Source organism: Sycon ciliatum, chromosome 1 (assembly GCF_964019385.1).
Source record: "Sycon ciliatum chromosome 1, ocSycCili1.1, whole genome shotgun sequence".
Classification (NCBI taxonomy): Eukaryota; Metazoa; Porifera; class Calcarea; order Leucosolenida; family Sycettidae; genus Sycon; species Sycon ciliatum.
This window is the reverse complement of record NC_088643.1, coordinates 2,469,865-2,486,786: the sequence shown is the minus strand read 5'-3', so window position 1 is coordinate 2,486,786 and position 16,922 is coordinate 2,469,865. Positions and strand designations below refer to the sequence as shown.

Here is a 16,922-nt window from a genome sequence, read left to right as displayed (position 1 = left end):
CAAGCTGCTCCCCGTTTGTGTGCGGCTAATGGTGAGGGACTCCAGGTTCTGGGTGCTGTGGATATTGTATGCTGCATTGGAGAGTGTTCATTCTTGCATACATTTGTAGTGTCTCCTGATATCCGCCGTGATATGATATTGGGATCTGATTTCTTGTTTGACCATGGAGCAGTATTGAACATTGCTCAAGGCACACTAACTTTTAATGATCTGTCAGTCCTGCTAGGCGTGAAAGCTACTAGTGTTTGTCCATCAGAGCCAAGTCCGGTTGTTGCGGCGGACGCTGACCCGCTATCTGACTCTTGGAGTAATGATAGTAATTCTGAGGAAGACCCGGGCACGTACTATTCCCGTGTCACTGTTTGTAGTAAATTAACTCTGCCTGCCGGCCATGTCGTGCTGGTCCCGTGCAAGTCGGTGCAAGAGGCATCTGTCACTGTGGATTGTGTTGCTGTTCCACTGGACTCATTCTTGTTAAAGTTTCCAGATGTGTCTGTGACCCCCAGTGTGGTTACGGTTGGACCTGGCAGGTCCGGTGCGGTAGTTGTGTTGGAGAATCACTCTGACTACCCAGTACAAATTGCTACAGATGTTGATATTGCAGAATTATCTCTTGTACCCGATAACTTGATTGGAGAGGATGATGATCCTGCTGATTCATCTGTTGCGGATATGCAACCGTTTGTGCTATCCCCTGAACGTGCCGAGATAATCCGTACGTATGTTGAGTCTCGGAATCATCTGGCAGTACCTGAAAAGAACAGACTTACAGAGCTTCTCCGTGAGAATCATGACTTGTTTCTCTTGCGGGAGGGTGATTTTGGTCCTTGTGATGTTTTGCCACATAGTAGTAGTACTGGTGATATACAGCCAGTTAAGCAGCCTACGCGCGCTTTGCAAGCTTTGCTGGATGGTCTGTTGTCCCGTGGTATACTCACCAAGTCCATTAGACCCTGGGCGTCGCCCATAGTTCTCGTTCCCATGAAGGACGGATCTCTCCGGTTATGTATCGACTACCGCAAGTTGAACAGCATTGCGGAGCCAGATGCGTATCCTATCCCACGTGTTGACGCCATATTGGACTCACTCTCTGGCTGTTCATGGTTCACTTGCCTGGATTTAGCGTCAGGATATTGGCAGGTTCCTAAGCACGAGGACGATACGGCAAAGACTGCCGTTACGACACCGTTGGGTTTGTGTGATTTCTTGGTTATGTCTGGCTGTAGAAATGGTCCAGCGACGTTCCACCGTGTAATGGAAGCGGTGCTTCATGGTTTATGTAGTGTGCCTAACCAACCAATCTGTCAAGTGTTTTTCAACAGTGTATTGAATGCCAGCTCTACCGTCACTGGACAGCTCCAGATCCTGCAGTCTGTATTTGGCCGGGTTCGTGCTGCTGGACTAAAGGTAAACTTGGAAAAATGTTCTTTTTTCCAACGGAAGGTGCTCTTCCTTGGCCATGAAGTTTCGGCTGAAGGTTTGGCTCCGGATCCCACCAGGGTTGAGGCTATTGTGAAGTGGGGCGTACCCCAGTCTGTACGAGGTGTACAGGTGTTTCTGGAGTACGCCGGGTTTTACCGCCGCTTCATCCGTGGTTTTGCTCAGCGCTCCGCTCCACTGAATGTATTAGCAGGCAAGGGTGCCAGCTTTACATGGACTAAGAGTTGTGATGCGGCGTTGACGTATATGAAGCGGTCACTGACCACAGCCCCCGTGTTGGCGTATCCCGACTTTTCTGTTTCGTCTGGCGGCTTTATTTTGGACACTGACGCAAGCAAGGTGGCCATTGGAGCTGTCCTCGGCCAAATGCAAGATGGCGAGGAACGCCCCATTGCGTTCGGCAGCCGGGTCTTGACGAAGGCAGAGAGGAATTATGATGCCTCAGACCGGGAAACGCTTGCCCTTGTCCATTTCGCGAATCAGTTCCAGGACTATTTGCTTGGTCGGCATTTTATTGCCCGCACAGATAACACTGCCCTCACCGCACTGATGTCCGTGAAGGAACCACGCGGTCGAAAAGCTCGATGGGTGGAGCAACTCGCTGAGTACACCTTCACTACTGTTCACCGGCCGGGTCGGCAGCACTTGAATGCAGATGGTCTGTCGCGTTCCTTGAAGCCGGAGGTGCAACCCTCCCATCTCGAGACTCCCGCAAATCAGCCAGAGCAAGCTAGTTCCTCTGCCACAACGGCGTCTGTGGATGTCGCCACTCCTGTACTTGCTGTTCTCTCCGCAACTGAGTTGGCTGCTGCCAAAGCTGTGAATGTCGACCTCTCAGTGGTCAGTTTGCCCAGGTACAATGCGGTGAGTGGAAAATTTGTTCGCCCTCCCGAAGGTTTCTGGCACTAGTCGTACCATGCGTTTGTTCTCGGCTAATGCAGTTGGATCGGAAGGAACATTCGGTTCGCGTCTGATGCCTCACGGTGCTTACTCTGCAAGCCCTCGACCATGACCCTACTTGTTGTCCGCTGTCGTCAGAGCCCATCTCGCTCGCAATCCTGGACTGCCTGCTCGGTTTACTAATTTTGCTATGTCCTGAGTTTTTATTTTTTATGTTTCTGTTTTCTTTCTCTATTCACGAGGGCGTGAATTTTTGGTAGGAGGAGGATAGTGTAGCATGGCTACTTTATGACACGTATTTGTATACACATAAATAGTACACCGTAGGAATGCATGGATAGCAGTGCGCATACTCGCACTGCCTTGTCTTCTTCTTCTCCTTGTGAGACAATGAACGAATGATAACTACTTACGTAACAACAAGTATGATTGTGCTTTGAGTGCTGAGAGTATACGAGTTACACATGCAGCCTCGTGAAATCGACATCAAATTCACACCTCTGCGTGCTCGAGTAAACAAGAGCTCAGAGTTCAGCATGGACCAGTGCACACCGAGTTACGACTACTCTGCCGGAGCAACAGCAAGACGCAACTTGGATCCTGGTCACAGCACCAAATGTCATGGCCGCGCTTGGCGGGTTTGTGACTTGGCTTAGATCAGCCTAGTGGCTACCCAGGTAGACGACCAATATAGTCGCCATCCAAGTTGCTAGCTCACACCTGTTTTCCGGCTCACACAAGGTAGTCGAAGGTTGAAGGGGAGCGATCAAAGATACTTTTATTCGTTGGAAGAAGGCGGCTTTTATGTGATTTTGGTTACCGTATTATCTCTAATATAAGCACGGTCCTTTATTTTTTCAATGTACCTCCGACCCGTGCTATTAAGGGAGACGTTCCTTTATTGGAGACTGTTCCATTATTATTTCAACCTCATTTCAGAGGCATGTTGCCATGCCAAATTCATGTATGACACACACATTTCAGGGTTTTTTTCGCCGGTACAGATAATGAATGTACACAGTGTGCTTATAATGGAGACTGAGCACTTTATTTTTTGAATGCCGCCCCAAGGTGTTCTATTATTGGAGACGTGCTATTATTGGAGACTGTGCTTATATTAGAAATAATACGGTATAGTATAATCGTGATATAATAATTAGTAGGAAATATTTACTGTATAGCTTAGGGGAGCTCGCTCACCCACATTACATGAAAGAGTTACAAAATTAATATGAGTGATGTCCGTGGTTATTCGTACGTCGATCGTGCGACGGAGCCTGGAGTATGCTGTCGGATGTTGCCGCAGCTAGAGCGCGCCGCCTTCGTACGGTGTCTTGATTGGGTCACCCTTCATCTTCTGCCCCGTAGGCTCTTCCCTCTCATTACCCCATAGGGCGCTGCACGGTCAAGCCGCGGCCTCTCCCAAAAAGGGATAACGGAGTCCGCAGTGCGCGAAACACTTGCCGGACCCTTTACGTCGTACGACGCGAGAAGAGGTGCCATGCTTGCTCGACTAACAAAGGTACAGGTCGCCCCCCGTTAATACGAGTCCGGTTAGTACATAAACCCCGTTAGTACATAAGAAATATCAAGTCCCGGACGAAACGTGGTCACTTCCATACAAATTTTGTCGGTTAGTACATAATTCGTTAGTACATAAACCCCGTTAGTACATAACATTTTTCCGTACCCGGATGCCACCTACCTCAATAGTACATAATTTGTTGGTCTTTTGGCCTACTTGTGAACGCAATTAGCTCAGAAATCAGAGCGCACATCACAAACCGACAAAGCTCTGTTTTTTTTCGAGTGACTGTAGCTGTACAGGCGCGGCTGGACATGTATCACGTAAACTGTAGAATCTTTGCTGACTGTGACCGTTATAACATAATTTTTTTTTATGTTATATCGAGGGAATCAAGAATATCTCGCTCTCTAGTCATGGTAGCCAGAAACGCTCAGAAAAGTTGAAAAAAGTGAAAAATTCTGGTACACAAGCAAGTTATGTACACTTTCGTTTAGTACATAAACCCCATTAATACATAACATTTCTCAAGTCCCAGAGATTATGTATTAACGAGGGACGACCTGTATCAGCTCCCTTGCAGGACTAAGCTGGGTCCCCTCAAGCTCAACAGTGTAGTGAGTACAATGCTGATGACTTGTACTGAAGGTGTAGCCGCCGTACGACAACACTTGTGACTCGCGGCCACGAGTTGTAAGCCATGATTGCTCAACTAACGAAAGTGCTAAATCCTTCGCAGGACTAATCATGGTTCTTACAGAACTCTAGAATATTTCGGAGCCCAGCTTTTAGCTGCTGAATCTCATTGCGTGGTCGCTTTCACGACGAGTCGAGTCCGGGTCATGACACACGTATTTCTCGTAACACATCAATTCTTACTTCGTAGGTGTTTAGTTCCGGTCTTGCGTGACAGAGGTAGTTACTCTTAGTTAGCTGTCTCCATGATTGATTCTAAGAAACGCGGACATTGATTCTAGCTTCGAACTGTTTCTTCTTTGTCTGCCTGTGCATTTTGTTCTCAAACAAATCCTTCGTTCAATAGGGCTTGAAAGTGCTACGTCACTCCATAACAATGGCATAGCAACAATTTGAAAAATTCGAAAACTGGATCCACCTGGATCCAGTTTCTGTATGGATCCAAGCACATTTCAAGCGGTCTCACTCACAGCAAGGTGATGGTGCCAGTGAAACTGACTGATTTGGCTAGTGGGGGCGGGGTGACAACTGGTGTTGAAGTAAAAGTTGCACCTGCATACGACATGAGTGGGTTGCTATGCACCCACATACTGAGGCAATAGCAAAGTCACACCTTAGTGGATCCAAAATAGAAATCTGATGTCAATTTACTACTCCCAGGCCGTTTTTGACGTCATCACTTTCAAGCCCTATGTGTTTATATTTCCGCGCTCTGCAGATTTGTTTGCCTCGCGCTCAGCTTTGTTTCCTTTTCTTTGTCAACTGCATTATTATGACGTATGACTTGTGTACGCACTTATCACGTGACCGTTTGACTGTATGCGCTATGCACGCCCTAGGCTAGTGCATTTGAGCGATCGTAGCGATCCGCTTTTTTTGACGTTTCGTCTTCTCCGCTTCTTTACTCATTCAAGTCAGTGTCGCTGCACTAGTTTGTTTTGCAGTTTATCCACGTCACAGTCGTTCATGGTCGCCATCTTTACATTAAATTTTGATTTTGATGCGCAGCTGCATGCTGATGCAGCTGCCTTTTTCATTCTTTCGATGATCTTCTTTCCAATTTTATACTGAATCTACTGTATGTATTCTCTCACCCAAGTTTGCAACGGTTGTCGGTTGTAGCATGCCAAAGGTTGGATGCAGGGGTGGTTAATTAAGCTGGTAGTAGTAGTAACAATTCAGTAACAACCATCAGTATGTGTGGCACGTGTTGTGAGCTGCCTTTGGAGTGAAATATTTCTCAGCGCGTTCTAGGTTCAGCCTGGTCACATAACTGAGTGGTTAGAGCATTGCTCATAACAATCAAGGTCCCGGGTTCGAGTCCTGGTGGGCCTAGCGTTTCTCTTTTCAGGCAGTTCACTTCCCCGACTGATCCTTTTAAATATCCATCAGCACTCGAGAGAAGGCCAGAGATTGGCATCCACCGAGCTAGCATCCAGCAAATCAAGGACCTTGCGGCAAAGCTGCCGAGCCAAGGAGAGCATTCTTTTGCAATTCAGACACAGAGCAGTAGCTGGTGATACCGATGGTGTCGAGGTATCCTCGCAACTGTTTGGAAACAGTGCCTAAAGTCCCAACTTCCACAGGAACAATCTGAGTCTCAACTTGCCATAGCCGATGGATTTCGCGAGCAAGAAGTTGATACTTGGCACGTTTCTCAACTTCCTTTTCAGCAACGCGTGGATCACCAGGTACAGCTATGTCAATGAGGAGGGCCTTTTTGATTTGTTATTATTACTACGATACCGCGTAGCTTTTGTCATGTTCCAAAATCATATTTGATGTGTCTTACTAACAATCTCCGAGCATTATGTGAGCATTATAATTATGCGTCCTTTTTAGGGCATTACAAAAGCATTATATAAATCATTAAATAGTGAAAAGCCGTGAAAAGAGCATTACCCGCTGACCCATATTCACAGTGCTTCTGGCTCATGCCGACCGCTTCTAGCCAGCTGCCACCTCTGGAATTCCCAACTGTATGAAGTCGATACTCGATAGTATCTGCCCGTGAGTTTAAGCGAATGTTATGCGTATTTTACTTCGGATTAATTATGTAATGGCTTTTGAAACCTGCTAATGAGACGCGAGAGAATCATGCTTCGATGACCCGACTTGTATGAATTGGAGATCTCTGTTCTGCTTGTCTTACCTTGCCTCTACTCACTGCTATTTCCATTGATATTTTTTGTGTTTACTTTTCTTCACTTCCTAGTCTTCGTACCAGTCATCACTTTCATACTATTGGGCAGAACTGCCCGTTTGACATGCTATGTAAAATATATAAACAACAACAGCAATCTGTTTGGTTAGCTGGGGTTACAGATGTTCCCGATCCCACTACTTTCTCTCTTCATTTTTATTGTTAATTTCTCATCCTTTTGCATTTTACATCTTCTTTTTCGTCAACCGGTATTCCTGGTGTGTGCTCTATCTCAACATGCAGATACTTGGACCATAACAGGATCAGAGAATTACCGCAAGGAGGATTTCACTCTATGTGTCATCTGGAACATCTGTGAGTTATACAAGTTTTTGTTTGGAAATTCCATGCATTCTGAATTACATGTACTATTTGTTGTGAATCTGTATAATGCTTGTCATGATTGTCTGAATCAATTTACTGCATCTTTACCCCTCTCATGTCACATCTGCTACTTCAAATGCTTTGTGCTGCCTGAGTTTCTGTATGCATCCAATGCTTATGCCCCATATCTATCTGTTCACCAGGAGCTCCGTCTGGAAAGGCTCTTCAAGTGCGCACTGCGTGCTGTATGTAAAGTGCCCCCATGGACCCCCACTGTTATGCTGCTTAAGCGTGTCCATGTCTCTCCCTTGCGCGCTACCATTCAACTTAACTTGCTCTGCTTTACATGTATATGGCGTTGTCTAAATTCTTCAGGAAGTAGGTTGTTTGAAAGTCCCGAAGAACACGAAGAGGCAACAGTAACCTGCTTATCATCCCTGCCGCTGCTTCTGCACATTCTACCAAATTGGTGACACATGCGGATATCCGAGGCGTCACCAAACTGGCCGCCTTCAAGTCAAGCGCTTTGCAACACATTCTTGCCTGCTTTTCGCTTTACGCCCATGTTTCTGTAGCTGTGCTGGAACTGCACTATTTCGCCGCCACTATTTACCATTAGCCATGTCTCCCCCCCCCCCCTCCTTCACCACCCTACCCAGTGGGTCCATTGTTATCAGGCATCTGCCTGTTTTGCTTTCTCCACTATTTATATCAGGGAGTAGTACTACTCCTTGATATAAATAAAAGAATGCTACTGTAAACCGTGAAATTATTGCCATGGTCTAATTTCTGCGAAACTCACGACCGAGTGGAAATCGCGAAATTTAGACAGCACGAAAAGGAGATCCATGAAAGGTTTAGCAAGAATGCCACAGGTTTAGCAAGAATGCCATTCTGCAATCGCAAAATTAATACCTCGCAAACCTGTCCGGATTCTGAAAACGCGAACTAAAAACGCCACGAACATTTCACGCTTTACAGTAGTAATACTACCTGAAGGGCTTGTGAAATGGTCTAACACAAGCTCTAGTTTTTCTGGAGCACTGTATTTGTTAAAGGGGTAAAAAGAACAGTTACTTCGAAGTACGTTTGACATGTTTGTGCTTCTCAATCTCATTTCAGGTACCTTGAGTACAACTCACTAACCTCTCTACCGTCTGGGGTATTTGACAGGCTTTATTCACTGAGCAGCTTGTAAGTTTGTCCTCATACACACCGGCCAATGCCTCTAAAATGACAAAACATGGCCAAGTTTCCGATTTTGTTGTTGTATACTTTATTTATAGTGGAAATCAAAACAGGCAAAATGCCTAATAACATTGGACCCACTGTGAATGACATGTTAAAGGATATTGTGGAAAAGTAGATACAAGAGAAAAAGAGAAAGGAAAGAAAAAATGGAAGGTTGGTTGCAACGAACAGATATCAATCCAGTGAGCATTGGAAAACCTATGTCGCTGATAATATATACTGCAAGGCTTGAGATTTAAAATCCAAATACCTATTTGAACATTTTGCTGCTGGTGGCAATCTATTCCACATAATGGCTCCAGCGTGCGTTAGGCGCTTAGCAGAACGAGCAGTGCTAGCAGGTGGGACCACAAGCAAGTTGCTTTGGCCTCCTCGAGTGCGAGTTGAGGGCACGACAGCAAAAAAGGACTGAAATAGGGTGCTACATGCATCATGCAAACATCGCCAGATGAAACAAAACATATCCAAGTGCACAGAAACCTGTAGATCACATACATGCATTCGATTTAGCAGGGGAGCAGTACTGGTCCATGGTGGCGACTTACAGACTGCCCGAGCGGCACGTTTGAACAGCCTATGTAGCCGTTGTTCCTGAGCAACTGACAAATACGGGTAGTAACTAAAAGAAGAATACAAAAATTCAGGCATAATGATAGATCTGAAGTAGGTGAGTCGGCATGGATATGGCAACGAGGAAGCATGTCGCAGCAGGATAGCAGTTTTGCCGGCAACATGACGAGCAACATGGTCCACCATTGTGGTCCAACTCATGTCCGAGTCAAAATGCAGGCCAAGGTATTTGGCAGATGTGACTACTGGTAGGACTTGTGAATTGCATACAACATTGATGTCGAGGGCTGCAGCTCTTTGGTGTGGTATGGCGAGTATCTGCGTCTTGGTCTCGTTAAGGATCAGTCCACGTTTCTTCAACCAAGTGGCCAGGTACTGAACTGCTGCAGTGAGGCCCTGGGAGACAACTTCTGGCTGTGGACTGCTCGCACGCAGCGAGATGTCATCAGCAAACTGAATAGTGGTGACGTCATGAGGGGCAAGGTCGCCGGCAATATCCCTCACATACAGAACGAAGAGCAAAGGTCCGAGAACTGACCCTTGAGGAACCCCTGACCGGCTGTCATAAGTTGTACTTCTGGTTTTTCCTGTCTCCACGTATTGCCGGCGATACAGCAAGTAGTCTGAAAACCATTTCAAAGCAATGCTAGTGAGACCCAGTTCAAAGATGTCCTCAACCAGAATGCTATGCTTTACCTTGTCGAAGGCTTTCGACATGTCGACAAATGCTACTCCTGTGTGCTGCCCGGCGGCTTGTGCTTCATTGATGTTCTCTACAGCTAGCGCTAAGGCATCTGCTGTGTAATGCTGGTGTCTGTAACCAAACTGACTAGTAGGCAAGAAATTGTTCGTGTTGACGTACTGCAGAAGCTGCTTATGAACAATACGTTCAAGAACTTTCGACACTATCGGCAATAGGGAGACTGGTCGGTAATTCTTGGGTTGGCTGGGGTCTCCAGCCTTGAACAGAGGCCGTGTCTTACCCACCTTCATTGCCGCAGGAAACTGTCCTTCTCTCAATGACTTATTAAATAGTAGCGTGAGTGACGGTGCCAGGATGTCAGCATGCATCTGGAGGAGAATTGCTGGAATATCATCACTCCCAGTGGCTTTTCCGGTGTCCAACTGTACCAACATTTTCCGGGTAGTTGCAATGGAGACTGGCGAGAATTCCGAGAAGTGTACCGCAGGTGGAGGCCCAAGGGGTAGGCGTAGCTGTGCAGGGCGAACTGGATCTTCCACAACTTTCGAAAAAGTGTCTCGAATCGCATCCACCGTGCACTGTGGATCCCTGTACGTCGACTGTTTGCCTGTCAACTCCTTGATTATTTTCCAAGTCCCTCTGGCATTTCCAGTACATTGCTGATTTCGCTCTAAAGTTGGTTCCTTTTACCCCTGGATGTCATTCACCCATTATGAGATTATGAGTCTGTTACTCCACTACTATGCTCTCTGTCTCTTCCAGCTGGCACTCCAGCACACTCACACATGCACTGAGCCACAACTATCAACAAGGAATCAAGAGAGTTGAAATATTGAAATAGTAGTAAAGTTGGGAGAAAAGAAAACTGCTCTTTTTCCACGAGATCCAAGATCTATCAGGAAAAAGGACATGCACAAAATGGCGACTATGTCGTCCATTGACACGTAATCATGGTAATCACAAACTAGTGCAGCGACCAAAGAAAAGACACAAGTGAAGAAGAAGAAACCGCGCTGCAGCAAGAAGATCAAATCGCTGCAGTCGCTAAAATGCACTAGCCTACTGACTGTAGTTCCACGCGAGCATGCAGTCACGTGGTCATAAACATAGTGCGTACACACTCACGTCATACCGATACGTCATACATGGCACAAGAAAAGAAAGGAAAGTCACGCGCGAGTCAAACAAATCAAAGAGCGCAAGACTGCTGCAAATACAGGTACTACGAGGAATTTGTTTGAGAACAAATGCACAAGATGAGGAATTGTTTTGTATTTTGTATTTATATCATTATCTCATGACACATCATGAGGACGGCCAGTAAAACTGAGACAAGGGTGAAAGCCAACCACAGCAGTAAAACAGATAAAAGAATACCAATAAAAGGCAAAGAAGGCAAAGGAGGAGACAAACCAGCAGTTTGTTTCAGAACAAATGCACAAGAATATGAATCTCTTCGAAACTAGAATGGAGTCTGTAGTGAGAATTATTAGAGAAGCTAGGGAACTAGAACTCGGCGGAGAATTTGGCTAACTATTCCAAAGAGCCTGGAGTCAGCTACAAAGTAAGAATACAATCAAATTGTCGTCGGGGGGTTTTAATCCTCGCACGATAGCCCTTCAGATTACTCTCGATATCTCATATCACACGTACGCCACACTCAGAGGACAGATTATCATTGTTGTTCCAAGGAGAGTCTCAGGAAGAAGGCACCCAAAACAACCAGAATGCGCACGATAAGCATGCAAGCATGCGCACAACAACAAGAACATGTACGATAATCATGAAACCGGCGCAGTCCGCGCGCGGTCCGCACCAACGTGCCAAAAGGGGCACACACGTGCCAAAAGGGCAGGGACAACAAAATAACTAATATCGTCAGAACTATTTTAACAGTACAAGCAGTCGATTTACCAGATGACAGACCCTTCGACTAGGGGACTATACCCGTAAAATAAAATAATAATAATAATAAATAATCGACGCGGAGACAACAATTTTATAATAGCTATTTTATAATATTATAATATATATAATATTATAAAATAATAATAATGCAATTAGGAGTATAATAGATGCAGACATGGCCAGACAACAACGAGTTCATGGAATTTTTAAGGATTTTTATGTTATTCAAAATCGATTTTCGTGTTCCGCTCATCAGTGAATAGTATCGGAACTGAGGGTACTGTGTACAAAAATAGAACATTTTATAACAGCATAATTAATTAAAAGTGTGAACAACAAAGGAAGTGCTACAGCATTACATAATAGGTGTCAAACATTGTTGTCTGGCCATGTCTGCATCTATTATACTCCTAATTGCACTAATAAAATTGCTTTCTCCACGCCGACTCTTTAAATAATAATAATAATAATACTTTAAAACGAAGGTAAGTTATGAGTCGCAAGTATCCACGCAAACACACATCCAGTCATAATAAGGCACTTGTCATAAGTATACGAACGTTTTCGGTCCCTTCTCATCAAGGATTATACAGGGAATGGCTCAAGTTGGAAAGACTAAAACTTATATATCGTAAAGATAATTAGATAACAACACTCGTGACAAGGTGAAACATTATCAAGTTTAGCATGATACAAAACTCGAAGGAAAATAATAATAGTGACAACAACATAACATTCCCTGTATAATCCTTGATGAGAAGGGACCGAAAACGTTCGGATACTTATGACAAGTGCCTTATTATGACTGGATGTGTGTTTGCGTGGATACTTGCGACCCATAACTTACCTTCGTTTTAAAATAATAATAATAATAATACTCAGATGTTGAGCCAATAATAAATGTAGAAAGGTAAAATACATATGGTTATGAGTTCAGTGTAACTCTCCATCACTGTAACCAGATACAATATACAGTCAGAAAGTGCAACAACTAGGCACAAAACTGACAGAGTACTGACACATACGACGTCCTGACACCTAGCTTCACACATCTCCGTAGCTCATTTTCGTTGCGCTTACCTTCCCCTCTTTGGTCTTTCCATAACTTTGAACCTTCCGAGTTGTGCCTGGTCCTCGGTGATTGCCGTGCGTTAACGAAGCCTCTCTCCAGTTACGGATTATGGACAATGACGAGTGGAGGGAACAGCGGGTTGAAGGCTATTCCTACTAATAGGGGCAAAAAGGAGAGGGGCACAGAATAGACGTCGGCGGATAATGCTCGAAAATCACACGGATTATGCTTTTCAGTATGCTGGCACTATGCTCTGAAAACCACTAAAATTATCCTCAAATTATACTTCATGACACTGTGCTCTTTCATGTTTATAATGCCACTAAAATGTGTAGAATGTGTACTCGGGATGAAATGCGGACTTCCGGAGAAAAGTGCATGGAAGAAGATGAAGATCTAGTCTCAGCTATGGAGAAGGGACCAGGATACAGCAATAGGCACTGCAACATCAATACAAGCATAATTATGTAGAAGGCAGCAATGCCTGTACCTATGGTGAAGTAAAATAAAGGTAACATAACATAACATGTACAGAAATAATAGAATATAATGCAGAGTCACTGCGCTACAGTGACTTATGCATGACACTGCATTGACAACATGACTTCAGATATGCATTTGGGAGAATGATGTGCAAGAAATTATTTGAAAACAATAACAGAAATACCAGTCGAACAGTGGCAGCTTTGGCTGCTGGAGAAACCACATCCTACATGCATGTACTGATGTACTCTGGACGGTGAACTTTTGACCTTTGACGCCCTAAACATTACACATCGGTTACATTTACAGTGTAGATCAGGCCCTTTCACGGAGCCGTGCCAGATATAATAATAACAATAATATGATGATCGTAGTAATACGTGAAACTCAGAGTTGTAACAAAGCTTCCAAGCTCTCTCTCTAGTCTTGTGTAATAATAATTATAACTTTATTAGGATGACCCAAAGGCAAATCACCTATCGAGGGGTTGAATGGTTGTGGTATGACAAAGCAAAGAGGCAACCATTGTGTGTGTGGGGGAGGGGGGGGGGGGAATTTCGAACTATGCACAGTGAAGGAATGACTGAATGAACATGACCAAGGTTAGGGTATACCGGACAAATATAATTATACCGTGGTATGGTACGACTCCCTGCCGAGTCTTGGATGTAGATCTATTTCTAGGAGGATTCCTTTGCCTTTGTAACAAACAACAAACAAACCAAAAAAACAGACTCTGGACGGTGAACTTTGCCCTTCGAGGCCCTAGCAGTTTTATGCAGCAGTTATGCTGAAGGATCAACTATGCTCGGCAATGCTATTTTTCAGAAAGCCGTGATTATGCTCAAAATTATGCCGGCATTATCCGCCGATGACTAGCACAGAACCATAGCGTGAGGTGACAATGGGGTGAACTGTATGTAAGCCCTTTGAGTTGTGGCAGCGAGTGTGGCGTCCAGGGGCAGCAGCTGAGTGGAGAACAAACATCTGGCAGAGAAGTGGGTTTGCTTTGTTTTAGACGCAACGATGGACGAAAATGTAAAGCTTCATGTTAAAGGAAATGTCAGTGGTTGTAGTGTATGACGGCTGATGATGGGGGATGTGTCAGCCGTGCGGGGGAATCCAAAAACAACTCTTAATGCACGACTCCTGATGTCAAGTAAGTCATTGTACTCACCGACATGGGTAGTGTGTACGTATTCATTGCTGCTGTATTCCAGGGTGGATTGAATGAAACACAGATTAAAAAAGTCTGGTTGGCCATGACCAGCAGAAGGCATTCAGCGTGGCGCCAACATTCTTCCGAATAGATTCAACCTGAAGGCGGAAGGAAAGGTGTTCGTCTATCTGGAGGCCCATATATGGGACAGAGTCGCTGTTAACGGTGGTGGCGCCAAACCTCAGCTGGCAGATTGGTATCAGGCTTTTGGAGAGTTCCACTTGGCAGTCGCTCCCTACTCACTTCAATAACTGATCACTGACAAGACTAGTAACCATCTCCTTTCCCTCTGCTTCTCTATTTCAGTCTAATCCCTCACAACCACAACCCCACTCCCCAAACTGGCCAAATCACTGGACAGTAGACATTCCTGAACAGATGGGTGTGAACTGGTACACTGTGACTCTCCTTATTTGCCTCATTGTTATTGGATATATTTGTCAGTTTTGGTCAGTGAATCAAAATTAAATCAACAACACCCTCCTCGGACAAAGACCGTTCGACTCAGCGACCCAAACTCTTCGAAACCTGAAAGTTTCATGTTCGCAGGACTTCGCCTTTAACCTACATTCCCGCAATCTCTAATGTACTGTTGTGGCTCTGATGTGCTATTAACCTGGGGTTAAATCTATTTCCAGGAGTTGTTGCAGTCAGTTTTCAGTGAAATATGTACAGTCAACTTCGCTAATAACGACTGCGGATATAACGACAATTCGCGAATAACGACAGAATTTCCATGCCCAGTGCACCTGCCTTGCCGTGGTTGGCTAACACCCTCTCTCTTTGCATTGGCCGGTGTTCTCACTGTGCTATGAGATGCTGTAATAAATAAATAAATAAATAAATAAATAAAGTCCCGTCTAACTGTGTCTAATATACGATAAGTTGACTGTACTTGAGTAGTTGTAATTCACCACACACAATCATCATAGTATTATTCAACGTCCATTTACACTAAATTTTACAGGTCTTGTGTCACGTAGTGAAAAATCGCAAAAGATTGTTGATCAGGCCATAAGGTTTCCCTGTATTTCTGTTTGGTTTATAGACGTTTATCATTTAACCAACTAACAACCCTACCTCAAGGCCTGTTTGACGACTTGCCATTAGCATCCTTGTAAGTGTGACTAGAGTATTTCTCCTACGGTTGTTGTTGTTGTTGAATTCTTTTATTCTCACGATGGCCTGTGGCCAATAAGAGAAAAATAATTACAGGCAGGGGTTGTTGTTGTTGTTGTTGTTGTTGTTGTTGTTGTTGTTGTTGTTGTTGTTGTTGTTGTTGTTGTTGTTGTTGTTGTTGTTGTTGTTGTTGTTGTTGTTGTTGTTGTTGTTGTTGTTGTTGTTGTTGTTGTTGTTGTTGTTGTTGTTGTTGTTGTTGTTGTTGTTGTTGTTGTTGTTGTTGTTGTTTCAAATCTTTATTCTCACGATAGCCAGTGGCCAAAAAGAGATAATAGTGTAAGAAAGGAGAAAGAGTGAGGAAGAATTGGGTGGGCAGGGCCTAGGGGTTAATGACTACTTAAGTATACGGGCAGGGGTGGTCGCCACACGAGCATACAGAGTTGTGTGCTTAAGTGTACGGGCAGGGGTGGTCGCTACACGAGCATACAGAGTTGTGCAACAGCAGGGATATCTCGGATTTGAACCACAGCACCATATGGGACACACACAGACACACACACACACACACACATGCACGCGCACACGCACACTTGTACTTGTACTTGTTGCTCACTGCCAAAACTGGTCACGTGGGTCTCCCCGGGAGAGGGGAGAGAGACTCAAAAGTAATCTGGGAAAGATGACTCAGTTGGCTATTGAACCGCCCAACGGCCGACACCCCCTGAAATCCCCAAAACTCTGGGTGGACTTGAGAATGATCCCACTTATGGGCTCACCACACCTCAGTAAGTGGGTGAGGACGAGGTGCAGGAAAAGGATTGACGGCATCAGGGTATCCGCCCCGGGATCCAACTGCAGTTACCCCTGCCCCCAGTGAAGGTAATACTTGCTACTAGTGTGGGTGGCTAAATCAGAGCGGATCTGATACAAGCTTCACTAGCAACATGATTACACAAGACTTAATCTAGCCAGAAGTAGTCCATGGTTAACAGGTATGTATACTTCAAATAGAAAGTATATGTAGGACTCAGTATAGAGTCCATGCACTATATGATGTCCAGCACCCTATATAGAGTCCATTGGTCCAAAATCCACTACATGTATACAGAGTCCAGGAGTCCCCTCAGTTTTGATCAGCTTCATCCTGCCGCGCAATCCCCTATAAGGAGTACACTTTTTCTACAAGTCCCCTATTCACAGTCCAGGAGTCCAGTTTACCCAGTCACGCCGTCCTGTGTGTTGTGCCCGAAAGAGAACAAACACATTTTCAGTTTTGCTTGCCTCGTGGCAGCGCATTCCTTTCTTCACTTCAGCCATGGCTGCCAATTCTGCTGTGCAGTTGCTGACAGTAATCTGTCTCGAGGTAACCAAGGAGGATAAGGAGACGTTCAAAATCAAATCTGGAAAGCGTCTTGTGGTTCTTTGAAGACGTTTCATCAGTGCGCGGGATGAAAGCAGAAATTGCAGAACGAGAAAAGTTCAGCACAGTTCAAATCTGACGAGTTAGGT

The 16,922-nt window shown here is 44.9% G+C and overlaps 1 protein-coding gene and 1 long non-coding RNA gene across 3 annotated transcripts in view; one reads left to right on the top strand and one right to left on the bottom strand.

The window, feature by feature from the left end:
- Nucleotides 1-16,922, bottom strand: part of LOC135809921 (uncharacterized) — a 120,518-nt gene that overhangs the window by 9,943 nt on the left and 93,653 nt on the right. The gene's annotated exons all lie outside the window — the stretch shown is intronic.
- Nucleotides 1-16,922, top strand: part of LOC135809906 (uncharacterized) — a 205,808-nt gene that overhangs the window by 125,028 nt on the left and 63,858 nt on the right. For both annotated transcript variants that reach the window (XM_065323364.1, XM_065323355.1), the window contains 3 exons: nt 7,008-7,079; nt 8,211-8,282; nt 15,343-15,411. In XM_065323364.1, coding sequence (XP_065179436.1) covers nt 7,008-7,079; nt 8,211-8,282; nt 15,343-15,411 — 213 coding nt within the window. The remainder of the gene's footprint in view (nt 1-7,007; nt 7,080-8,210; nt 8,283-15,342; nt 15,412-16,922) is intronic.